We start from the raw sequence: 24,423 nt of genomic DNA on the forward strand, positions 1-24,423 counted from the left end.
TTGCCCTCGTTTGTACCAAATTCAATTAAACATGTAAATAAATCATGATACAACCAGTAATTCGATTTGTGATTTGGTTTTTATTACATTTTCAGCGACCCTTTTCCATCGATCAATCTGATGCGATGAAGCGTAGTAGAATTATTCAACAATTGTTTTTTTCTTCTATGGGTTTTCTACCCTTCTTCGATTCCATGACATTCTTCTTTGATAATTGATACCAGTACAATTTAACAATAATATGACTTAACTACAGTGGTGAACAAGATAATTTGTCATCCAGGTTTATTCATCCCAATATTTATGCATTCGGACATTTGGCTTGAGTGATGAGAGTAACGGGTGAGGATAATGCCCATTTTGCTTGAGCTCGAAAGACAGTTTTTTTTCTTGATGACTTCAATTTTTGAAGAGTTATTTTTGACGCCGGCAGAGATATTTCAATGACAAAAGAAAATATCCATTGAGTCGTAGATACTTTTCCCATGGAAGAGCAAAACTGTAAGTATGACTGCTAAATGGGATCAGGTAATGTGCCATCTCGAACACGTATCCAATACTCTTGCAATCGCTGAAGCCACATTAGCCAATACTTTCGCAAATCAGCTTCAGACATATTGAACACATTCGCTTTATCACCGTTTACATAAGCCACAACAACGCATCCATTCTTCACCATTAGATCATATCGCGGATCAGCGTTTAGTGCACCCAAATATGCACACAGTTGAACTGGGGCATCGTAGGTTGAGGCTAGTCGCGGTTTTGATTTTTCAGACGTTTTCCATTCAAAGGCACATAATTCGTTTCTGGAAGAGGAAAAGAAAACAATAATTTTAGTGGAAAATTTTGGAGAAAAAAATAATTTTTCCGAACAAAAAAATTCACAAGCTTCATCAATACAATTAAGTTTCAACGAGATTGAGAATCCATAAAAAAAAAACCTCCTTACTCAACAAGCGACACATTATCGATGATTCCTTTGTATTTGAGATCGGCATGCAGGATGGGCTGTTCCAAAAGTACTGATTTCGGTTTAATTTGATTCAAACTACTGTCAATACTCTGCCACAATTTAATGATGGGCGAGTCATCTGGCGGTGTTTCACCTTGGCTAAGAAAATTCTCTATAGCCGAATGAAAGTTTTTTCCTCTAGCGAGTGTCTCTTTTTCATACTTCTTGAAACCATCGATGCCGAGCTCTTCAATTTTGCCTAGTTTCCATTTTTGTAATGCGATTCGGGCCGAAACGGGCATAGTTGCTTGCAATATTTTGCTTATTGATGGCAATCGCAATGAAACATCGGCAAGTAATTCATGCACTTGGGTCGGCGATCGTTTCTCACAAATTAGTGGATAGCTTACGATTGACTTTAAACCGGCTTCATCGAATGGGATAGCTGGTGTGTCATTGCGTCGATTCAACACAAATTGTTGCAGCAAATTCTTTGCTGATATTATGACACGGGCTGGACTCATTTTGGTTGTATGTGATTCGGGTTTGTTTACATCTAATGCATCGGAACGATCCGAATTTGTACCTTCCTCCGGTGCAGCTGATCCTGATTTCTTTGACGGTGAATTCTTTTTGCTATCTTTATTACCTTTTAATATTTTGATGTGTGCGCGTTGTGACAGCCAATGAAATTCACTCGCCTGTTCCGGCGATGCCAATCGAATGTCAGGCACTTGAGCCGCATCGCTTGGCTGATCATATGGTGATACCGGTACGTTGCACTCATTATCACTTTGGATGCGGGGAATTTTAACTTGATCAATCTCAATAGAATGCGGCGCAGGCGTATACACATTCGCACAATCAACACTGTTCCGAATCACACGGCCAAACAATTGCTTCTGCTCATAACGAATACGCAGCATTCGTTCACGCGTTTCACGCTTACCATCATCGTCATTACTCGAACAGTAGCTGCATTGCGATTGAATCACAGATATCATTGATTTTGGTGCCGAATTTCGCCATGACTTCAACATTTTGTTGATGAAATTGTTAATAACGGCCAAATACACAATGTTTTGAATGTTGAACTGAAGAGGTTAGGTTGATGATTATTCACCAAAATAAAGCATCCACTTGTAGCTTCCCATTGATGTTTTGTCACCGTTTATCAATGCTATTTACCGGACGTTCAATCGGTTTTATTGTGAAATTTTCACAACTTGTTGAGCGAAAATACGCCGTTTGTTTTGTTTCATAACAAAAAAAAATATATTTTTGATGCACAAATTTCTGTTGTGTGCTCGCCACTGACAAATGAAACCTGTGATTGAATCTGTCAACATTTTCGCGCGATACTTAAGCAAAGATAGCAGAAAGGCGAGTAGAAGACGGCAAAAACGACGATTAAATGGCAAAAGCAGATAGGGAAAAATGAAATGCTCCGAAGGAAAAAATTATTTTTGTTCATTAAAAACCTAGAATTTTTTTTAATTGTTTTTTTTTTAAATGTAGAAAAAAATGAAACTTTTGAAATGACTTTGAATCAATCCTGCAACAGTCCCGCACAAATCAACCTAAAGTTGGTTGCAATAGCCACCATGTACTTAACTGGCCTCGTACTCAACTGGCATCTCATTTCGCGAGAGATGTAAATCCATCTGTCACCGCTGTTTGTCGTTTGGCTTGTTCTTATCTGCTTGAGTATATAGTGTACTGTCAACGGTTTTACGTTCAAGTAACGCGCATCCAATTGGGTTTACCAGTATTTGTGTTTATAAACGTAAAATATACCAAAAATCTATTCGATTGTGAATTTTTTTCCAGCAAAAAAGTTGTCATTCAAATCGAAAACGATAGCGTGTGATTGTAAAGTGAATTATCAAAAATGACCGCACCAAGTGATGCTGAAGAAACTCCGGTTCGTCGGTCAATTTTTCGAAATTTAAGCAACACGGGATACATGGTAAATATCCATTTAGAATTTAGTTTATTTTCATTTGATTAGTTTGTTGTTTTTCTTTCGCATAAATGTCCAAGCAAGTGCCTATTCGATTGAATTAAGTCGAAAATAATCGAATCAAAGTGTAAATTAAATAATAGCAACGAAAAAAAAAATTAGCAACGAAAAAAAACAAATTCAGAAATGGGTGCATTTGCCTTGGAAAAAACCGTTTGAGTATATTCAAAAAGAGTTTGACGTTTTGTGTGTGTGTGTGTGTTTGTATGCAACAAACCCGTACAGTTGGTTGAGTTTGTCAATGTGTATGGCTTGAATGGTTGGGAAAGAGGGAGCGCGCACGAGGCAGAGTGAGAAAGAGGAAACGGTAGAGTGAGATTGACCGGGAGAAAGAGGGAGAGAGTGAATGTGATAGGAAGAGGGACAGCGAGTGTGTGAAGTTTCAAATGGCTGCGCGCATTCAGTCACCATTTTTGTTGTATCATGAGTGAATGTTTGCGCGTATTTGTTTGTGCTTGTATTTCGCATTCGCTCCATCGTTGAACTGCCATTCGTGCATTGTTTTCAAAAAAAAAAAAAAGAAAAGTGAAGCACAAGCAACGAACGACCGACGAGCCAAACGTCGCTAGACCGATTTTTTTGACGTACCGTCGACGATACACAAAGTGTGTGATGTTAAGTTGTGTTTTGATGTGTTGCGAATCGAAACGCACACATGAAATTTAGTTTGTTGTTTTTTTTTCTCTCCTCTTCTGTTGTCTCGTCTTCGTCAGAAAATAAAAATAATAATAGCCAAGAATCTATATTGAAAACTCAAGCGAATATTTTGTTTCATTTTACCGTTTGTGATTAAATTTGTTGAGAATGTTGTGATTGACTCATTGCATTTGAAGGGAAGCACACAATTTTTTTTTTCGTTGCGTGTCCGTGAGAAAAATAACACACACAAAATCGCGCAAATCGAAAATAAAAAAAAGAAAAAAAACGAAAAGTGAAGAGAGTAGAAAAAAATCGACTCTTTCAAATACCAATTTTGGCCTTTTTTCCCTTCAATTTTCCGTTTCGCTGTTATTCCACTTTATATCTCTGTAATAAAGTATAAATAATTTGCATGCGAGCGAATGGTGTTTTTCAACTTGCATCGTCATTTTTAACACAACGGACTGAGAGAGAGTGAGCAAGAGAGAAAGATAGCTATTGAAAAATATAAACCAAAACTTGTATTCAAATAAACAATTGCACGGCGAAACGCGTGCCACATTTTAATGATGGAATCGAGTGTTTCGATTGTCAGTTTACATTAACAAAACAAAAAATTGCACCGGATTCTCAATTTTAACAAGCTAGAACAACGAAGTGTGTTGTTCGAAGGGATCGTTTACGGTGTTCGTTCACACACATACGCACGCACTCAACCAACATGAATGGACCAACGATTGAGGTTACTATCGCTATAATTTCATAACATTCTTTTTTTCATCGTTGTTGCTGTTTCTAGAATAAGTTTTTGATTTGGACTATGATTCCAAACTGTCAACGCAGACAATCGCATTTTTATGTGTTTTTTTCTCTCTTCTTCTTCTTACAAACAGCAAAACGATGATGAAGCCGAACGCGCTCAACGACGTCGAACATTCGGCAAATCATCGACCAACACAACACAGACCAGCGACAACTTGGTGGAAGAACAACAAGGACTTCAGAATTGTCTGAAAATCTTTCATGATAATGTAAGTCATTGTTTTCTGTCTCATGCAGCTCTTCATGTTTATTCTGTCTTGTTTGGATTTCAATGTTTATATGTAAACAATACCGTAAATACACGACTCATCAATTCTTTTCGATTTATTTAGAAAATCTGTCAGAAGAATGCATGGACGCTCACATTGATCGATAATTTGGCCAATTTGCTGGGCAGCCATCACAAAACATTGAAAAATTTTCAAATTGTTGGCAGCTCACTCGAAGCAACCACCAAAATCTATGGGCTAAGAGTCGATTCCGTGCACTCGGACATTGTCCGAATGTCATCCGGTTTGGGACGCATGAAAAGTAAGTACACCATTGATGCAGTGCACCAAGCTTGGTTTGAAATCAAAACTATGCATTGATTATTTTTATCACTGAGTTTTAATTCTTATCTTTAGAATGTTGGAGTTCATATTCTACTTTTGAATTTTTTTTTTTCATTCTTTTTTCTAAAAATCAAATTTTCACTGGACATTTTATTCAATCTTTTTTTCCATTTTCTTCTTCTTCATTCATTTCTTCATTTATTTTCTTCTTTCAATTTCAAACAATTAATCTATTCAAAATGGTTCATTCCGAACCATTTCGCTTGCAAAATGTCAATAATACGCCGTGTTCTAATGCAAAATTCTTTTTTCCTGCTACAGATGATTCGCCATCAGCCAATGATGATGTTGATCAGGAGATGAATGAAACAGTGACCGAAGAGGGTGGCCAACAAAAAGCGCCGGTCAAAAAGAAACGTACAAGAAAACAAGTCAGCACGGTCACCACCAATAAGAGTACGCTAAATTCACGCCTTGAACTGGTCCAAATGCCCGATTCGTTGCAATACAAATTGAATTCAATCATGGGCGAAACATCGAGCTCAAATAAATTGCTATTGGATTTATTGCAAACGAAATTCTCCGATCTAAAACTCACGATGGACGATCAATTCTGGGATAACAGCACATACGAACCCATTAATTTTGACACCAATGACAATTATGATGAAAGCGATATCGATTACACAGAACTGCCAATCAAGCTAAAAATTGACACCAGACACACACTGCGACAGGAGATGAAAGGCTATGTCATTACGAACACACCATGGCAAGACGATGTGGAGTAAGTTGACTGCGATATTTTTCAATTCTTATTCTCATTTTTCATTTTCAAAAATGATTCTTTTCCGAAAAGACCGAGTTTGTTCTTTCGATCAAAAATTCTACCTTCACTAAGAGTTAAGATGCCTTGAATTGTTCAGATTGTTGCTATTTGCTTGGGAACTTTTATTCTGACCCACTGAATGCAAAGAAAAACAAGGCAAATTCAAATGAATTGCCATTGTTCTCTACACTTTCCAACCAATTGAGCCAAAAATTAACCAAAGAACTTTCTTCTCTCTTCAGGGAAGAGCAGCCCCAGGCGGCGAGTGCATCGTTCAATATGTCACAATGTTTGGAGTATGCATTCGATATGGATGCTGAAGTGGAACCGATGCCGGCTACCGACGATAACTACGCCATGGATGTCATGGATTTCGATGCGGGCAATGATTTCGATGATTTGACGCAAGATGATCGGGCAGCGATAACAGCGTGCAAAGGTTTGCGACGCAAAACCACCATAATCGAAGATCTACGACCATCCGATACCACAAAGCTCGAGTACTCGTACCGGCCACTGGACAACATCAATCAATTCTGGGCTGGTCCCTCATACTGGAAATTCCGTAAATCACGCAAGCTAACCATGAACCGAGATTCACTGGCCACCTCAGAAGGTAGTTCCGTTGCACCAGCACCACAGAAACGCAAAGCCAATCGTAATAAAATCGAACCGATTCGATTTACAACGCTCATTGAAAGTGTTTGCGAAAAGGATGGCGATAGCGATGACGAAGTGTTCACATCAATCGATTCAAAGCACGCACAAAAATTCAAAAAGACCAACGTCTATAAACGATGGGATTCAAAGAAATTGAAACTACCCACCGATTTGCACATCGATCGCAATTTGTTCAACTATTACACATATTGTCCGAGCTTCTCAGTGGTGAAAAAGACCAGCGAAACACCAGCCGACATCATTGACGACGATCACGATGCCGACGATGTGTTCGGTTTTGATCATGCCGACGATGGCGCCTACTGTACAAATGTGGTAAGTGGTCGGATGGTTTTAGAATCATTCTTTTCAATTTTTGGTTTCGGATTTTCGGAAACGAAAATGCTTTGTTTTCGGTTTGAATTTGGAAATTGGTCGAGATATTGAACCGTTGAGTGGTTGAGTTCTTTCTTTTCTGCTCGAAGTTTTTACCTTTGTAGTTTCAATCAAAAATGAAGAAATCGAAATCTTACCTTGAGGGAAAACCAAAATTTAATCGAAATATTTTTTGTGTGATTGCAGCAACCCGATGACGATGAAATTGTTCGCGATGACAATGTGATGATGGATCACATGAATGACGTACCTGATGATGTTGAAATTCCAAATGCGGAACAGATTCCCGATTCACAGAACAACCAAAGCGAACATGAAATCAGCCAGAACTACGAAGGAGCACCAGAAATGGTATGGCACATTTTGTCCTTCTGTATTTTTGTTGTTGTTGTATGAAACACGGATTTTTTCATTGCGATACTTATCTCAAAACATGTTTAGTCGTATATATGCTTGATTGAATCAACTGAGCGAAATTCTTTTCTTTTCTTTTTCTCTTCACATTAAATCAAAAATATTAATCCAATTTTTGCATCACTCCCTTCCCCATTCTCAGGTTCAAAAGATTGACATTCAATTTGCGCGTCGAGCGAAAGTCATCGATATGAAGCAAATGAAATCGGTGTGCCTGAACACAATAACAAAACAATGTGAAAAGACATCGATGCGAACGTTTAGCCATGTGAATGCGCGAAACAATGGTGAAAAATATAAAGAGGGTGCCGCATCATTTGGTATCATCTACAACAGTTTGCCACATCTGTTGACAAAAACGATGGCCGAAAATCTATCGCCATCGGTGGCATTCTATTCAATACTGCATCTGGCCAATGAGCATCGCCTGCGTTTGTACAAATCAACCAAGGATAATGATATGAACATTTTCTTGATTCGGCAATTAGAAGTAGACGAATGACGATTAACGTTATTGTGAAGACTTGTGTGCGCAACTCGCCACCACCACCACCCCCCCTCGCACTCTCATCCATTTTTTCCTTTCATTTAACTTTTATTTAAACACACACACAAAACACACACACATACATTTTTTTTTAAAATCATTTTATCTCGGATGTAAGGAGAGGTACGGAAAATTGTAAATGGAAATTAAAAACAATCGAAAAAGGAACAAATAAACCAAAATTATTATTGGTGAACGTAGTAATTTAAAACGTGTTAGAATGAACGACAAAAAAAAAAACCAAAACTGCAAATAGGGAGAAAAGAAAGAAAAAAACAACAAACCTACAATAGTGATCATACCGAATCTATGGAAATTTACAATTAAGCGTGGAAATGATAAGTAGGAAGAAGAAGAAACAAATTGAATATGATGATACATTCATTGTGACCGAAAAAGAATTTTTTTTCTCTTGTAAATTAATTTAAATGTTAATAAGTTGAATAAATGCAAATTCTATAATTTGTTGCGATTTTTTTTCGTCTCTTCTTTTTAACACTTTGTTTAACACACAGAGCGGGAGGGAAAGGGAGAGTGACGGAGAGAAGGAGAAAAACACCCGTAATTGTACATTGAAACATTTATTCTTATAATTTATAAACTGGATTTTTTTTTGTGTTTCTTTAAAACATCTACAATTTCTTTAAAATGATTTTCTTTTTTAATTTATAATTTGCTTAGCTTCTTGTTTGTGAATGGAATATTTGATCGAAATGTGTTGAAACGATTTCTGTTTTTAATTTCATATGTAAAATTTGCAATAATTTTCGCAATGAAAAACAAAATAGACAAAAAAAGTCAACAACAACAAAAATTACAAGGCTTCGTATTGATCGTCCTCGGCGGCGGTGCTGACATCGTTGGCCTGGCGATCAGAATGACTTAGATGATCTTTACCTTCGGTAAGAAGTTCGTCAGCGGTGGATTTCTTTGACTTACTACGTTTTTTCTCTTTGTCGCTTTTGTCTTTTTTCTCTTTCTTTTCCTTCTTCTTTTTTTTACTCTTTGAGCTCTTGTCTTTAGTGACTTTCTCGCCGTCTTCAACACCGTCACCGTCGACCAATTGAAGTCGATCCAATTTGGAAGTTACAGCGCTAATCGTGATCGACTTATCAATGCTCGGCAGCGACGCTTCATCTTCTCCACCTTCAGGTGATCGTCGTTGATTTGTGTCTGATAGCCAACTATCAAACTCTTCATTCGATTGACCATCTGAGCTGTTGTCGTTGGTTTTCGCCTTTAAAATGTGCGGAATCTCAATGTCATCACTGGAATTGGAGCTGCGTCGTTGCTGTTTCGATGGTAATACCAAGCTTAAATCGTGCGGAATCAAACTTGGGCTCAAACCTTTGTTCTGCTTTTTAGCAAGTGGATTGATTTTGGGTTCGGATTTAGATGGTGCTTGTGTGGTTTGAGCCTTCAGTATTGATACATCATCATCGAATGGATCATCATGGAATTTGGCCACAAGAGGATTGCCAGTATCATTGCTATCACTGTCTGAATCGTAATTTACATCACCTTGTCGACCATCCGCCGATACAAAAGGCAAATCATCCAAAAATCCTTTGTCCAATGTACCACCATCTGGACAAAATTCTTCAACACTCGTCACTTTGCCACCGCCGTCATTGTTTGGAGCACGCATCGGTGCTGCTGAGTATTGAACTGCACCATTAGCCTCATTATTGACTGGTTTTGGCAACATTATATTGGATGTAGTTTTCAATGGATTCACATTCATCGATCGACTATCGATTGGACGTTGGCCCGGCACAACGATCGGTTGACCAGCACCAATGATTATACTCTTGGTAGCACGAAGCTCTGGATTCAATTGAACGGCCGAATTTATTGGCGATTGTGGATTTTGCGGTACGGAAGAACTCATGGAATTGCCCGAGAAATGAGTCAAATTCTTTGGATTCGCATCGGCGATTTGACGACGCTTATTTACCAAATTCTCCAAAAATGTATTGTAATCGGTATCGGGTGAACTCTGTGATATAAGAAAATTTGTATTTTAATAAAACCATTCATTTTCTGATTGTTTTAATACAAATTGATGCATTTTTTTGTGGGAGTAAAGGGGAGAAGATTGGAAAATTCATTTTTCTTCCAATTTCCAAAATTGAAGAAAAAAAATTGACTAACCAAATATTCGGCTAATTCTAGGCTACACACTTCCGTGTCTCGTTTATTTCGAGTCAAAAGTGCCGTCAACGTCTCACGCTGCAACTGCAAGAACGGTAAGCTAAGGAATTTGTGGAGAAATCGAAGACCAAATCCATTTCGCATTGAACTTTCGCCGTACAATACTTCGGCGCTGCGCCTAAAAGGGAGAAAATTGTTTATAAACACGAACATTCTTTGAAACGCTTACATTTTCACATAAATTTGAATGAAAAATTCAAAGAATTCTTCAAAAATTCTGAAAAAAATTAAATATTTGTCAATAAAACCCGAAAAATTCTCGATTATCTACATATCTTCTCAATTTTTTCAAATTTTCATAATTTTTACTCCACTTTTTGCCCAATTCGGATCAATTAAAAAATGTTCTGAATGAACATTGAACATTCAAGTGGACTATTTCATGAGCAATGTGAAATTTGGTGAAAATTATGGACGAAAAACGACTTAAACCCCGAACTGTTCCATCGAATTCAAAATTCAGAACTTACGGTCCCAATCCTTCAATGAGTCCGATGGCTTGACCTTGTGTAATGACTCGATGATGTGCCATATCGCAATGGTTTCCGAGCAAGAGCACTGGAATATCGCTGGGTATTTTTGGAAGTTCTTTCGACGCATATTCAAAGGTCCAATTTTTCGTGATATCCATCATCAGAATGACACCGTGTGTACCTTTGTAGACGTCTAAAAATTCGGCATCAAGTGCCGGTTGTTCGGGGATTGGAGCATTTCCTGTTGAGAGTTTCAAACCGGTTGGTCGTGCTCTGGCTTTGCCACGATCAACAACATCCCATACTTCAACTTTGACCACATCCTCCGTTGCTTTGAACGACCATTGAATCGAGGCCACATTTATTTCTTCCGACGGTGTGTACGCTTCGATGAAACCTCTACCCTGTAACCGTTCCAACAAGCACGATTTGCCTACATTTCGATCGCCTTTGATGATGATTTTCACTGCAATCGAAAAAAACATATGCCATGGGTTGAACAATGAACATTCAATTGGCGATTGAACCAGTTCGAACTAATTTCTTTGGCTCGCCTCTTTACATTCCAAAAAATAACTTACTGTTGTATTGAACGCCTTTGGCGAATTTGCGTTGCAGTGACCCGGACATAGGAATGCATGACGCATTTGCTGGCGATGCAGTGGTGTTGATCCCATTTGGCGTCGCATTTGCGCCAGCTGGCGGTGCATCTTGTCTGGATGCCAACTTTTTGAATGCATTGAACATCGTTGGGTTTTCTTCTTGCGGTTTTTTATGACTTTCACTTCACACAAAACTTATTGATTAGTCTAGCATGCTAGCGACAGCTCTCTTTTGACGACTACGTCGACGACGATAAAAACTGCCTTCAATATATGTTTATTACAGCAAATGAATTATTCAATTCCGTTGTATACACAACACACAGCGATACTATCACTTGTCAAAAATAATAATAAAAAAAAAAACATCGACGTTTAATTAGTTGAAATGACACGTTAGCGGCCCAAGAAAGAGACGAGAACTACGTAATTTTACACCCCGCAATAAATTCATGCACAACACACGACGCAACAAATATGCACAATCGATGAAACCATATGTTTATCTTGGAAATTGTAAAACACCACCACACACAGTGCAATGAGTTTTTGTTGTTGTTTTCGGTTGTTTTTGTTCACAGGCACACGTCGCACATCGTGAAAGAGAATGACCCGAATATTTTGTACACTGTCACTTGATTTATGCGTTTATTTTCGCTTGAAAGAGATTTTTTTTTATATCAATTGAGTGTTTTTCATCAATCAACTTTCGGAATACACATGCAAATTACAAAACACAACAAATCAGCTGGGCCCGAATATTCCACATTGACATCACTTGTCGAGTTCAATGTGAAAATATGTTGGAATTTTTCTCGTGTATGTTTTTGGGACCAGGGAAATTGGTTGTTTATCCAACTTTCTTCAGAACCTTGTCCTCCGTGCGTGTGTATGAAAATTCAACAGAGGTAAATAGTCGCTTAGCTGTTTTATGAAAGTAAGTGGGTTGTCTACTGTTCGTCATCCAATTGATGCGTGTTGGTATCTCTCCATTTGCTTCGGTATACAAATCAACGTGCCAATGTATGGGTGCGTGTGTGCCTGTGGCTTCTGTGCATGGTACACGCGATTTTGTATTGTGGACGTACATTTGCACTAAGGTCATTCGTCGGTGTGCGAGTTAACATGCTACGTCTTGTCTTAATTAAAATTTCCAATTTTTCCCTTTCCAATGAAACGTTAAAAAAGATGATATTCGTTGGAAATAACCAAAATTGAAATCCATTAAACACACGTACGCTACAGAGCAGCAATGTGGAATGTAAACCGTGCGTAATGTTATTGTTTGTGACACTAATGATGGTCATGTCGAAGTGACAGTTTGTTTGTATAGTATTTGTCCGTTGATTTGTAACATTGTTAAATTTTTCTGCACTAAAAAAGTGTATAAGTATCGTTGAAAAAAATTTGAAAAAAATTCTCTTCTATTTATTCATTCAAAATGGAGTGGATGCGTTTTTTTATACTTTTCGTGTTTTTTGTATGCGGTACTGCTGACAATACATACGAAATAGATGAGCCCGGCATGGTCAATGATGTTGAGTATGGATCCAAATTCGAAGGCGATATGGATTTGAATGACGATCAACTTGATGAGATTTTCCATTTTCGCAATGCAAAAATTGAAGAGAAATATCGGTGGCCAAATGCAATAGTCGCATACAAGTTTTCTCCAAATCATACTGCCGAGGAAAATGAATGGATTGTTCGAGCGATGGGAGAGATCGAAAAAGTTTCATGTGTACGATTTATACGACGCACAAATGAAACGGATTACGTGCAAATTGAAGCAGAAAATGATGGATGCTATTCGGCAGTCGGTCATCAAGGTGGACAGCAACGACTCAATTTGAAAAAAGCAGTGCGACTTGGAGCCGGGTGCTTTCGGATTGGAAAAATAATACATGAACTTCTTCATACTCTAGGATTCTACCATATGCAAAGTGTGCCCAGTCGTGATAATTATGTCGAGATCCATTGGGAAAATATTAAACTAAACAAAACGCATAATTTTAGAAGCTACAACACATCATTTTTTGACAGCTTCAACCTAACATACGACTTCAAAAGCATAATGCATTACGGGATGTATGCATTTGCTGTGGATATGGATAGTCCGACTATTACAACAATTATCAACGACGGGACAATTGAAGACATGGGACAACGGAAAAATATGTCGTCAATCGATATTACAAAACTAAATATGTTGTACAATTGCGAGGCCACGAAGAAAAATCATGGAATACAACTACGTGCACAGATTCTCTCAGTGATGCTTATCACGATTCACTCTATTTTTATTGTTCGAAATGTATGAATAACAAAAATTTTGGTTTAAATCAACAAAATCGAATACATTTTGTTCAATTTTCATCAATTTCTTTCTACTTTTTTCTTTATTTTTCATTGTGTTTAATCGACAAGAAATGGAAAAAATTACATTTTATTCTATTTTTATTGCATTTTGCGTTGTTTTTTCTTTTTGTTGTTAATTTTTTGCATTTTTATCTTTAGACACTTGCTCACATCGATTATGACTTTTTCAAGAATTCCACGACCCTTTGCACAATATTGGCTGGTGTTTCCATGGCCCCTAATCCAGTATCACCGCACATCAGTCGCTTAGCGATGCATTTGATTTCGAAATGGCCCCATTGTGTGAGTGTTGCAATTTGTTGTGCAGTGATTGGATGTTCCCACATGCGTGTGTTCATTGCGGGACAGAAGAATAGTGGCTTGTCGAAATTCCAGGCACGTGTTGTGCATAACAATAAATTATCACAGACACCAGTTGCCATTTTTGCCAATGTGTTTGCATCGAGCGGTGCGATCAGCATAACATCAGCCCATTTGCCGAGCTCAATATGCAGCACTGGATCATCACGTTTCGACCACATTTCCCATTCGTCTTCATCACTTAGAATTGGCACCGTCACCGGTTTCTCACTGCGTTCGATAAAATGTTTGGCACTTTTTGTTGTTATTATTTTGATCTGGCGGAGGGTTGAGATTTGAAAAGAATCATTTAAATGGAAATGGAAACAGAAACTGAATTCAAAGCAAAAATAGATGAAAATTTCATCATAAAATGTTCAATTTTTTACTTCTTTAAGTTGAAGTTGGCGATAACTTGAATATACATATTTATACAAATAACGAAAATTTCAAAAAACAAACTTCAAATCCACGATTTTCAAACGACACTAACCTCGAATTTAAAAGTCGTATCGCTTCGCAATCTCTCCACAATTTCGCCAATTTTGATAGAAGCCACGCTGCCAGTCACACCGAGCAAAATATTTCTACTCTCCATAATAAATGCTAATTGAATCCCTTTCTGTTGCCAAATATTTTCGCTTTTGTCTACCTTATTTACAAACTGATTGTTTTCATATATTTCTAACGTTATTTTAATTCGAAAAGTTAAACTTTTCGAGAGAAAAAATTGGTTTGACTCTTATTTTTCAACAGTCGATGGTTGATCAGGTTGTTGTTGTTGTTGGAATCCTAATGATTTCCACTCCTCTTTGGCCATTAAGTTGTTCTCCATGCGACACTCCAGGTACTTTTTCGCCTCTTGTCGACACACCGTACTGTCGTCTCGATTCAGTTGCAAGCATTTCATATACTGAAGCATCGGCACTTTGCAGACGTTTTCGTGGTCCAATGGAAAACTTCCCTTATCAGGTGGCACCTACAGAACAAAAATGCACAGTAAGAAGAAAATCACCATGAGAAATAGAGGGAAAAAATGAATTTACCGGATTGAAGCGCTTCTGACCAAATGTTGCCGCTGACATTCCTGAAAAATGACAACAACAAAAAAAACAGATGAAAAAAGCGAACCCAGACAATATTCAATCGGAAACGTAAATCAAATTTTAAGTATTGTTCTATGATTTTTGAGTTGATTCATGATTCTAATGAAATTCATTCACAAATTATTCACTAATCATCAAAATAATCCTCAAATTAGTTCCAAATTCAATAAAAAACGCTTAAAATTTAAATCAGTTAAGAAATTTTGCTATAAATGCTAATCTAAATCTATGATCTTTGACATGGCAGAAACAATGATGACTGCAATTTCTTATCTGCGCCAAAGTGAAAATATGACAATTAAGCTGTATATAAGATCATGGATTGATGCATGTAGCTGCAGTGATCGATTGTGATTGAAGTTGCGACAGCATTGAAAATGGTGCAAAAGCAAATCCTGTTAATAGTTGTGCTATTCATCGTTTTGTCATTGATAAATTGTGAAATTGGCCATAAATGCTATGATGTTGGCTGTGGAAATCGGTGTCCAAATAGTACGTATTTTGTGAGAGATGGTTTTTGCCCGGAAAAAGGATTGTATTGCTGTCCGGGTGTCTATAGGAATGACGGTATCATTTTGTGCAAAGACATTCTCTACGAAGGAAACTGCCAATCGTATTCGATGTACGGAAAACAATGCATAAACTTGGACAGTGCAATGAATGATGCGGCAAGTTCAGTAAATACACTTGGAAATTGCATTCGACTTTATGACGGCATAAATTGTGCGGGAATATTTCGTGCATTCTTGCCAGGCAACACAGACTGGCAATCTATTTTATCGGAAGTTGATTTCAACGATATTGCCAGTTCAGTTGGAAGATGCCACAATGAAGACTACTAACCACCACTTTTGATCAATCGTCAAGCTGTATTTGCAATTGCCAAGCTATTTTGGTGCAAAAATAGACTCATTTCAATTGACAGCGACCAGTTCAAAGTTTATTTAGAATAAGTTTTGGTAAAATGTACAATGCACTGCTGTAAATCATTCGTTGCCTCAAATTGAATGATACAACACCTTAGCTATAACTTCCAGAATAAATCACATAACCGAACGTCAAAGTTGATTAGAATTAACTGAGTTTCTGAGTTCATTATTTTATCAACTTTAACATGTCTGAGTAATCCACTTATTTTCTGAACAAAATAGCCCTGTTTCGAAATGTAACTCACTTTCTATATCGAATAAGTCTGATTTTTATCGAATAAATTGCTATTTCCAAAATGTAAATACCGAATTTTAATGATACTAACCCTAGAAAAATCACCTTTCGATCACAAATAGCCGCAACGACTGACGTTCAACTGTCAAGCAATCCGGTCCCGGTGAGTCGGTGTAAAGTGATTTTATTGCAACAGAGTGCGCTCACCTTAGATGGAGATTGATTGAATTTTCATTGAAATGTTGGTATTTTTGGATTTTTCTTCCTCTTCACTTGAAAAATAGAAGAGTGTTGAAGCATTGATGTTAAAAATTAAAGAATAATATCAGGAAAATCTCTTTGCAAACACTTTTGCTTGCTGAAAGTGTTTCTAAACTGAGAAAAGTGGAAAATATGCAAGTTTGTTCTGTTCAAGTCCAAATCGGCGAAGATTTTTGAATGAAAGTCACAACAAAGTTGATCAGTCCATTCAATCAAAGCATTTTCTAGTTATTTGCAAATTCCATATGTGTCAATATCCCAGTCAAAATACCCTTTTTCTTAATTCAATTTCGGTCCAATTGTCATTGAACGACTGAATTTTTCAAAGAGTAAAACTGAAGCAACATCAACGCTGCTCGATTACATCACACCAATACAATTACAACAGCTGAGTGCCGGGTGATGTATGTGTATTGAACAACGAACACAAGCGCAATTTTGTTGTGTTCACAAACAAACACGCTGCATTGTAAACAAAAAAACCAAAATGACAACAAAGTGTAAGCGGTATTTTTTTTAAAAAAGCGGCACTCGGCGAATGAACACGAATGAACGAGAGATACTTACGAGTTTGTTTCTTGATTTAATGATTTATTGGGAGAGAGAATTAAGTTGAATGGAGAAATGGATGATAGAAAATCGATTTTGTATGTCTATTTTGATTAAAATAGAAAACTCACATATTCTTCGATTTCTTCGTAAGTGATCGTCATCTATTCATAACGGAAGCCAATGATAATACAAACCATTCCGATTCCCAATCCACCGTCTGACACCGTCGGTCTTGATTCAACGCGAAAATGCGCCCAATCAATTCAACTTGTAAGCCTGGAAAATTCCAAAGAAATCTTAAAATCAAAAGAGGAGAAAGAAAAACACCAGCAAACCAAATCTTTGTTCGAATTCCAATTCGTTATTTGTTTATTTTAGTTAATCTTCTTTGAATTTTCCACGTATATCACCGGCTTACGTCAAACTAAGCTGAAATTTCGTAACATTCATCATTTTTTTGCTTCATTTCTCTTCTGTTTCTGAATTAATCGCAACTTCTTAAGACTAAAAAACGCGAATCGAATTTTTCGTTACAATTTTTCTTTCTGTTTGGTGTTCTCGAATGAATTCATTTCAATGATAAAATAGTAAAATTTAATCTCAGTATAGGTAAATTTGTTTAGAAAAATTCTGTGAATTTTTTTCTTCTGGGAGGAAAACATTTCTTTTTTTCATTCTTTCTACAAATGTTGACATTCTTTTTATACAAATTTTCGAGGATGCGAAATTAAGAGGGAAATAAACATCGAAGCGGAAACAAACAAAAATGGATCAAACATTGAACAACAAAAAGAAATGACATTTACATAATTTTGATTTTGGATTGGTTCATTTTAGAAACGAATTTGTGAGACTTTTTGAGAAAATATTTTGTTTGATTGGGAAAATTTCTACTTGGAAATCAATTTTTCAATTGAAAAACTTCTCATTTTGGAAATTTTCTATGGAATTGATTTGTAAATTGAAACAAATTCGTCTATTACAAAATTTTATCGATAAATTTTCTGATGCAGAACATTGAACTTTGAACATCCAATGACTTAACACTATTTCAGCTATACACAGAGTTCATTGACTGGAGTCTATCGAAGCGACACAAAAAAAAACGTACTATTTCCATTCTGGCATATTCCAACAATGTCAAGCGGTTCAAACCAAAAAAAAATGCATCACAAATGCAAAGAAGAAATTATAAACACAGGAAAAATAAGCCTTATAACCGAGAATGCGCACGAAAAAAAAAACACATAAATTAACTAAATGTTGTGCAAATTGTATAAAAAAGGTATTTTGCGTGACTTTTGAATTTAATGGCTGATGAGTTTGTTTTTCAAAAAAGAAAGAAAGAAAAAAGATAAGAGTAATGGACAATGTTTTGTGTATCTAAAATTAATTATGATTTAAATTGACTAAAAACCCATATATAAGTTATGCATTTTGTTTTTTGTTTTGTTTTGTTTTTTTTTTTCATGAAAAGGCTCTTGGTTTCTCTTCAATGTATCTACTTTTGCTTTTTTCTCGGCTCGCCTGCGCCACTTGCATGCGTACGCACCAGGAAAATTATGCGTGTTAATTGTTTGAGGGGTTTTTTTTTTGTGGCGCAAACGGCGAGATCGAGACTAAACATTTAATGCGAATGATGCTTAAATCTGTACAGGACACATGCGAAACGACCATATAACGGCAATGGTGATGCCAAAGCTTCATGTTGTGCTCGTTTTTGAGTTTTGCGGTAGTGTGTATGAGGCGGATGTGATGGTGGATGTTCTCGTGCGACCGGCGCGTTTTTTCGTTGCCAAAAAAATGATGGATGATACATTCGATGGCGTCGGTGGTTCGTTGATGCTAGCACTACTGCAAATGCTATTGGACCGCGAATTAATGGGATTGGCGGTGATGGCGGGTGCGTTAAGAAATTCACTTGATTTTGGAATTGAGTCCAGTGATTGGCCGATTTGCCATGGCAATGAGAATTCAGCGGGCGGTAGGGCTGGTATCGATTCGCCGAATGCTGATACCGGCAAATCGTCGGTAATGTGTATCGATTTTAATTGATCAACCGTTGGGAAAAATGTTGTGACCACTTCATTGAAATCCTTCTGTTGGTTCTGCAGCTCATCTTTGCAATGCCTTCTTTTAAGCCGTTCAATGGTCCGTTGTTCACGTATTCGCTGTACGTCCCATTTTTTACGCTTTCTTTCATCAAGCAAAAATCTCGCATGACGCCTCACAAATGTATCATCACTTAAATCTTCCCATTCACGTACCGGCGCCTCTCGATTACTGCTCATCTCCCATGTTCGCCACTTGGGCAACTCCAAATTTGCTTCATTCTCCTCTTTGCACACCTCATCCGTGATTTCTTGCTTGAGCTCCGCTTCGATTTCGTCCAGTTGCCATTCTCGTATTTTGTAGGGTTTTTTTGTGGTGAGAAAGGCATTACGATTGATGTGACGGCGCGAAAGTGGATACAAAATCGTTGAACCGGCCGTTGTTGTTGTGGCCATCGTTGTGCTCATTGTCATTGAATTGGTGTCCATGCAAATTTCACTTTGATTAAAATCACTCGTTGACACCGTTGATGTGATGGGACTGCTGGGATTTGTGGCTGATGCAGTTAACAACGGTGGCAAATCGCTCGTTAGCGATGATTCGACATTTAATGTGTCTTGTGAATCGTCTAACGTGCTATTTGGATCGTACACTGGTGAATCGGGTAAATGTTCATCGTCTTCATCTTCATCCTCATCTTGCATATCATCATCCAGCTCTTGTTCGATTTTGATGTTATCAATGGGACAATCGGTGGACAAATCGGAATTGTCAATTATCGTGGTTGGCGTTGTTTTGACAGATGGCGGTGGACTCATATCAGCTGATGTTGTTGTTAAATAGCTCGCTTCCATTGCATCCGAACTGTTGCCATCGTCGTGTATCGCAGCCATTGTATTTGATGTCGGTGATGCTATTGATTCAATTTTTGTGGTTGTATTTGCTGTTGCTGTTGCTGTCGCTTCTAAAACGATTGATTCCGCTTCCATTTCACTACATTCGATCACTTCATTTTTGATTTGCCGCAATGGGCTCCACTTTTCATAACTCACTTTATTGTTGCCTAGGTCAATATTTTTGGTACGCACAAAGATTTTCTCACCATTTTCCGACTTTTTTCGTTGTAGTATAATTTTACTGATGAGTTTACCGTTGTTATTGCCAATGATACTGTTGTCAACCGTTCGGTATTTGACCGTTGTGATGGGTTTATCATGGCCGGCGGTGATGGTGGTCGGTGTTAAAATATGGGCTCTTGAATGTGATTTAAAGCGTTGATCTTTTGCCATTGCCAACGTTGCCGCGGTCGTCGTCGTCGTCGTCGTCATTGTATCACTAAACACATTCATCACTTTCATTGATTGCGATTGCGGGTCGTCGATGGTTGTTGTGTTCACTTCCACTTTGATTGGAATTGTCATTTGATTTGGATTACGAATTTCATTGATTGCTTGATTTTCATCACTACTATTACTATTGATCAGGGCATTTTGATTGATTGTGATGAAATTTTGCTTGAATTTGCCATCGTGATGTGGTTGTTGTTGTTGTAATCGATTTGTTGACACTTTTGATTCAGCGGCTGTGGTGAAATACGAATCAATAGTTGGACTACCGCCACTTGTATTCAACAATTTACTACCAACACTTGAATGTTGTGACACTGTGTATCGATTGTTATTTTGTCGTCGTTCAGCCGCTGCCGCCGTCGTCGTCGATGTCGTCGTTGTCACCGCCGCCACCGATGACGTTCGTTCACATTTCAACCGAAGCTGGGCATTCTCTTCACGCAACTGTAACAATTGTTTATCTTTGGCTATTAGCTGATTGCTTTGCTCTTGTATCAAATCCAGATGCAACAGTAGCATGGCTTGCAATTGTTTATTCTCTTTGCGTAACGATTTCAGATCGGCAGCAGCGGCCGCTAAATTTAAATGTGTCGCACCAGCCGTGGTCGTTGTACGATACCGCGAATTACCATCCGAACAATACACATGATCCAAATTATAATTGTACAAATCCGATTGTTGACTATTTTTTGCCAGCAATTTATCACCACCGGTTTTTTCCATCATGACACCAACGTTACCACCAACCATTTAGAGTCTTTCATTCGGCCAACCAATCAACTCAAGCGCGCGCTTTCGCTCACTCACTCACTCTCTGGCAAACAACTGATGATGGGAATAAATCGCGCGCGTGTGTGTGTGTTTATGCGTTTGTTGTGTGTGAAACGCACGACGTCGTTGTTGTTGTCGTTGTTGCCGTCGTCGTTGCCGCCGTCGGTGTTTTTTTCTTCTATTTATCGCGATGAGATTTCCACAGAATATTCCGTTTGTTGTGATGATGATGATGCTGCTGCTGATGGTCGGTCGCTTCACTATCTGCTTTAGCCAAAGCGTTCCTTCAATACTCCGATTAAATGCATAAGCTAAGTGTGTGAGTGCGTTTGGAGAGAACGGAAAGGAAATTAATAAAGCACAAAATATTAGATTTTCGCTCGATTGGCAACACAATTCCAACACAAGCAACACGATCAACATCGATCAATTGCTTTACACTCACCCTGGCACGATGGTATGGCAACAGCTTTTTTGCAATCAATTTTGTTGGGTTTTTTTCGCTTCGTGTTTTGTTTTCACGGATAAAATCAATTTCGCTTAATTTAAGTTAATATGTTTTGCTGCTGCTCTACTGCTACTATACTGCTCTGCTTGACATGCCAAAAAACGTCGACATCTTTGTCGTTTTTTTTTCTGTTTAATGCGTATGTGATGGCAGCACCGTATAAATATGCGCTTCATTTCATTTTTAAATTCCAAACTGAATGGCATGAAAATACGTTATGCATTGCATATAGACTCTTAAGCAGCTGCATTGTTAACATCAAACTCAGCTCATCAGTTCGAACTCAATTAAAAATCAATTTTTTTCATCAAATTTTTTTTTATTCAAGATTTTCTTCTCCTTCGAATTTTCAGTTCATTCAAACAAAGCAAATTCGATTGAAAACAAACCCAAACGCTACATTTGACAGAACATGGTTGACACATGGCGCTGCTTTCGCTGTTGGCAAACGATGACACTAAATTGACAAGCCGCTGTATGCCAATGCCATAAAAACGGAATGTTTATCGCGATACCAAATAAAAAATTGTCATAAACAAATTACTTACATTTTTTCCCTTAGCCATGTTATTTAATTTAAGTGTAGGTTTTTTCATTGGATTTGCTGTTCTGGTCACAGCTCATGATCTCGAAGTGAGTGTTAATGATTTATTGGATTGAAATTTTGTAATTTTATTAAATAAAATTTGATTTGTAGGTTCCGGAAAAATTTGCCGAAAATACACGAACGCACACAAACAACTGGGCCGTATTGGTGGATACGTCGCGGTTTTGGTTTAACTATCGTCATGTCGCGAATGTACTGTCAATTTATCGATCGGTTAAACGGCTCGGAATACCAGACAGTCAAATTATTCTGATGGTTGCCGATGACATGGCTTGCAATGCACGAAATCCACGACCAGCAACCGTTTTTAACAATGCCAACCAACACATCAACGTGTACGGTGACGATGTTGAAGTGGATTATCGCGGTTATGAAGTGACGGTGGAAAATTTTGTACGACTTTTGACCGGACGAACACAAACCGGCACACCACGATCCAAGAAACTGTTGACTGATCCCGGCAGTAATATTCTTATCTATTTGACCGGGCATGGTGGCGATGGATTTCTCAAATTCCAAGATTCCGAAGAAATTACCAACCATGAACTGGCCGATGCATTTGAACAAATGTGGCAAAAGCAACGATACAATGAGATTTTCTTCATGATTGACACTTGTCAAGCCGCTTCGATGTACGAAAAATTTTATTCACCAAATATTTTGGCCGTGGCTAGCAGCTTAGTTGGCGAAGACTCACTTTCGGTAAGACACATGGATGCTGTTTGGGGTTTTTTTGTGTTTTGTTTACGAGATACATTGGTGGTATACAATGTCTGAAGAAAAGTAGACGCTTTCTTTTGAACAATTTTCCTTGAACATTTTTAAAAAAAATTTACATTTTTCTTTAATTTTTTTTTCGATTCTCCACTGATTTTTCATCACTTTTTTCTTACTCCTTCCCGAATTATTCCTTTCGCTAGGAATTTGTTTTACATCGTCATTTCTTCATAAATTCTCACTTTCTCTTTTAAACATAACCACAAATTTAAATGCAAATAACAACCCAATAAATTCTATTCAACAATTTTCTTATCAATTTCCAGCATCACGTTGATCCAGCCATTGGTGTTTATATCATTGATCGATACACATATTATGCGTTGGAATTTTTGGAAAGAGTCGAACCAAAGAGCAAAAGAACAATCGGAGAATTTGTAAGCAATCGATGACCCTTTTTTTTGTTCAATTGTCATTCTTCTGAATTGCAGTTAATTCAATTCAAAACTACAATTGAATTCAATTTGAAATGAGCATGACATGGACCAGTGCGAAAAGTAATTTTATTCAAAAATGTCTTTTTTTTCGATTTTAGTTGAAAGTGTGTCCAAAACGTGAGTGCATCTCAACGGTTGGTGTGCGAAAGGATTTGTATCCAAAAGATCCAAATAAAGTGCCAATCACCGATTTCTTCGGTTCGTTACGTCCAACGGAAATATCATCGGGTCAAGTCAATGTGTCGTTGTCAATTGATGAGTAAGTTTTTGCCAATTTCAGCAGTTTTTTTTTTGAAGTTTCTTGATTTTTTTAACGATTTCCCTTGATTTGGTCAGGTTTTCTTGATTTTCTCTCTCATGTTTTGTTCAGATTAATGTTCGAATTATTTTTCATTGAATTTTCTTGATCTTTCCAACGTTTAGTTCAGTTTATTCTTTCAATTTTTCTACATTTATATTCGAATTTTTTATTTTCTTCAAGTGTTTTTTTCTCTATGTTTTGAGTTTCTTTAGTGACTCAATTGAAAATTGTCTCTAGTTTTTTTTTTGCTAACTTTTCAACTTTTTTCCCTTTTTTCTTCAAAATTTTCTCTTCAGAATTGTCAATCTTTTCAATTGTTAAAGTTTTCCAATTTATTTCAAATATGCGGAAAGTAAATTTCCTTCTGGTTGAGTTCCCAGCAACATCAAGCAACTATTTATCATTTAGTCCATTTATTTTCTATTTTAATTACAAATCACTATTGAAGCAAACTAAAACAATTGAGTAATCAATTTTTTCTCTTCACAATTTCAGTGTGGACTTCAACGAAATGGATAGCCGAAATGCAAATTTATTGAATGAAAAGCATTCGCATGTGTTCTACGAGCAATTCCCAAGTCGGTTGTTCAACTAAGTCTAAAATGAAAATCGAAATAAACCTAAGACAACCAAAGTGATGAAATTGAACAAAATACGACAATAAAATGTAAATTGTTTTTAATAGAAGAAAA

At 37.3% G+C, this 24,423-nt stretch overlaps 7 protein-coding genes across 9 annotated transcripts; 2 read left to right on the top strand and 5 right to left on the bottom strand.

Moving 5' to 3' along the window:
* Positions 1-60: 60 nt before the first annotated feature.
* Positions 61-2,307, bottom strand: LOC129575870 (uncharacterized). Its single transcript, XM_055460017.1, has 2 exons — positions 953-2,307; positions 61-809 (listed from the first exon to the last, which is right to left on the bottom strand). The coding sequence occupies exons 1-2, from the start codon at positions 1,993-1,995 to the stop codon at positions 515-517; spliced, it is 1,338 nt and encodes a 445-aa protein (XP_055315992.1). The 5' UTR covers positions 1,996-2,307; the 3' UTR covers positions 61-514.
* Positions 2,308-2,600: 293 nt separating this feature from the next.
* On the top strand, positions 2,601-8,301 carry LOC129575867 (condensin complex subunit 2). Of its 2 annotated transcripts, none has more exons than XM_055460012.1 (7): positions 2,601-2,924; positions 4,511-4,648; positions 4,772-4,970; positions 5,315-5,780; positions 6,065-6,818; positions 7,065-7,229; positions 7,435-8,301. In XM_055460012.1, the coding sequence occupies exons 1-7, from the start codon at positions 2,847-2,849 to the stop codon at positions 7,792-7,794; spliced, it is 2,160 nt and encodes a 719-aa protein (XP_055315987.1). In that variant the 5' UTR covers positions 2,601-2,846; the 3' UTR covers positions 7,795-8,301. The 2 variants fall into 2 exon arrangements, with proteins under 2 accessions (XP_055315987.1, XP_055315988.1); XM_055460013.1 differs by lacking the exon at positions 2,601-2,924 and adding an exon at positions 3,179-4,359.
* A 103-nt stretch (positions 8,302-8,404) lies between these two features.
* LOC129575868 (rab-like protein 6) lies at positions 8,405-12,445 on the bottom strand. The gene is made up of 4 exons (XM_055460014.1): positions 11,108-12,445; positions 10,524-10,992; positions 9,994-10,171; positions 8,405-9,838 (listed from the first exon to the last, which is right to left on the bottom strand). Exons 1-4 carry the CDS (start codon positions 11,271-11,273, stop codon positions 8,654-8,656), a joined length of 1,998 nt encoding a protein of 665 aa, XP_055315989.1. The 5' UTR covers positions 11,274-12,445; the 3' UTR covers positions 8,405-8,653.
* Positions 12,446-13,600: 1,155 nt separating this feature from the next.
* Positions 13,601-14,473, bottom strand: LOC129575873 (phosphopantothenoylcysteine decarboxylase). Its single transcript, XM_055460027.1, has 2 exons — positions 14,340-14,473; positions 13,601-14,124 (listed from the first exon to the last, which is right to left on the bottom strand). The coding sequence occupies exons 1-2, from the start codon at positions 14,442-14,444 to the stop codon at positions 13,663-13,665; spliced, it is 567 nt and encodes a 188-aa protein (XP_055316002.1). The 5' UTR covers positions 14,445-14,473; the 3' UTR covers positions 13,601-13,662.
* Positions 14,474-14,581: 108 nt separating this feature from the next.
* LOC129575874 (cytochrome c oxidase assembly protein COX19) lies at positions 14,582-16,308 on the bottom strand. 2 transcript variants are annotated; one of them, XM_055460028.1, is made up of 3 exons: positions 16,208-16,308; positions 14,893-14,933; positions 14,582-14,825 (listed from the first exon to the last, which is right to left on the bottom strand). In XM_055460028.1, exons 2-3 carry the CDS (start codon positions 14,929-14,931, stop codon positions 14,589-14,591), a joined length of 276 nt encoding a protein of 91 aa, XP_055316003.1. In that variant the 5' UTR covers positions 14,932-14,933; positions 16,208-16,308; the 3' UTR covers positions 14,582-14,588. The 2 variants fall into 2 exon arrangements, with proteins under 2 accessions (XP_055316003.1, XP_055316004.1); XM_055460029.1 differs by having other exon boundaries at positions 16,127-16,227.
* A 962-nt stretch (positions 16,309-17,270) lies between these two features.
* On the bottom strand, positions 17,271-22,019 carry LOC129575865 (protein male-specific lethal-1). Its single transcript, XM_055460011.1, has 2 exons — positions 21,547-22,019; positions 17,271-21,412 (listed from the first exon to the last, which is right to left on the bottom strand). The coding sequence occupies exon 2, from the start codon at positions 21,078-21,080 to the stop codon at positions 18,633-18,635; it is 2,448 nt and encodes an 815-aa protein (XP_055315986.1). The 5' UTR covers positions 21,081-21,412; positions 21,547-22,019; the 3' UTR covers positions 17,271-18,632.
* Positions 22,020-22,119: 100 nt separating this feature from the next.
* LOC129575871 (putative GPI-anchor transamidase) lies at positions 22,120-24,423 on the top strand. The gene is made up of 5 exons (XM_055460018.1): positions 22,120-22,242; positions 22,307-22,918; positions 23,260-23,370; positions 23,529-23,689; positions 24,227-24,423. Exons 1-5 carry the CDS (start codon positions 22,174-22,176, stop codon positions 24,324-24,326), a joined length of 1,053 nt encoding a protein of 350 aa, XP_055315993.1. The 5' UTR covers positions 22,120-22,173; the 3' UTR covers positions 24,327-24,423.

Source organism: Sitodiplosis mosellana, unplaced genomic scaffold (assembly GCF_009176505.1).
Source record: "Sitodiplosis mosellana isolate CC-2019 unplaced genomic scaffold, AAFC_SMos_1.0 Smas_scaffold_6170, whole genome shotgun sequence".
NCBI lineage: Eukaryota > Metazoa > Arthropoda > Insecta > Diptera > Cecidomyiidae > Sitodiplosis > Sitodiplosis mosellana.

What these genes read in the sequence shown, in the direction of transcription:
- LOC129575870 (XM_055460017.1), bottom strand. Translation starts at nt 1,995, where the DNA reads ATGTTGAAGTCATGGCGAAATTCGGCACCAAAATCAATGATATCTGTG. An exon ending in GATAATGTGTCGCTTGTTGA is followed by an intron (nt 810 to 952) that starts GTAAGGAGGTTT and finishes TTCCTCTTCCAG; the next exon opens with AAACGAATTATGTGCCTTTG.
- LOC129575867 (XM_055460012.1), top strand. Translation starts at nt 2,847, where the DNA reads ATGACCGCACCAAGTGATGCTGAAGAAACTCCGGTTCGTCGGTCAATT. An exon ending in TAAGCAACACGGGATACATG is followed by an intron (nt 2,925 to 4,510) that starts GTAAATATCCAT and finishes TCTTACAAACAG; the next exon opens with CAAAACGATGATGAAGCCGA. An exon ending in TGAAAATCTTTCATGATAAT is followed by an intron (nt 4,649 to 4,771) that starts GTAAGTCATTGT and finishes CGATTTATTTAG; the next exon opens with AAAATCTGTCAGAAGAATGC.
- LOC129575868 (XM_055460014.1), bottom strand. Translation starts at nt 11,273, where the DNA reads ATGTTCAATGCATTCAAAAAGTTGGCATCCAGACAAGATGCACCGCCA. An exon ending in CAAAGGCGTTCAATACAACA is followed by an intron (nt 10,993 to 11,107) that starts GTAAGTTATTTT and finishes TTTCGATTGCAG; the next exon opens with TGAAAATCATCATCAAAGGC. An exon ending in TAGAATTAGCCGAATATTTG is followed by an intron (nt 9,839 to 9,993) that starts GTTAGTCAATTT and finishes CTTATATCACAG; the next exon opens with AGTTCACCCGATACCGATTA.
- LOC129575873 (XM_055460027.1), bottom strand. Translation starts at nt 14,444, where the DNA reads ATGGAGAGTAGAAATATTTTGCTCGGTGTGACTGGCAGCGTGGCTTCT. An exon ending in ATACGACTTTTAAATTCGAG is followed by an intron (nt 14,125 to 14,339) that starts GTTAGTGTCGTT and finishes ACCCTCCGCCAG; the next exon opens with ATCAAAATAATAACAACAAA.
- LOC129575874 (XM_055460028.1), bottom strand. Translation starts at nt 14,931, where the DNA reads ATGTCAGCGGCAACATTTGGTCAGAAGCGCTTCAATCCG. An exon ending in GTCAGAAGCGCTTCAATCCG is followed by an intron (nt 14,826 to 14,892) that starts GTAAATTCATTT and finishes TTTGTTCTGTAG; the next exon opens with GTGCCACCTGATAAGGGAAG.
- LOC129575865 (XM_055460011.1), bottom strand. Translation starts at nt 21,080, where the DNA reads ATGGTTGGTGGTAACGTTGGTGTCATGATGGAAAAAACCGGTGGTGAT.
- LOC129575871 (XM_055460018.1), top strand. Translation starts at nt 22,174, where the DNA reads ATGTTATTTAATTTAAGTGTAGGTTTTTTCATTGGATTTGCTGTTCTG. An exon ending in TTGGCGAAGACTCACTTTCG is followed by an intron (nt 22,919 to 23,259) that starts GTAAGACACATG and finishes ATCAATTTCCAG; the next exon opens with CATCACGTTGATCCAGCCAT. An exon ending in GTGTCGTTGTCAATTGATGA is followed by an intron (nt 23,690 to 24,226) that starts GTAAGTTTTTGC and finishes TCACAATTTCAG; the next exon opens with TGTGGACTTCAACGAAATGG.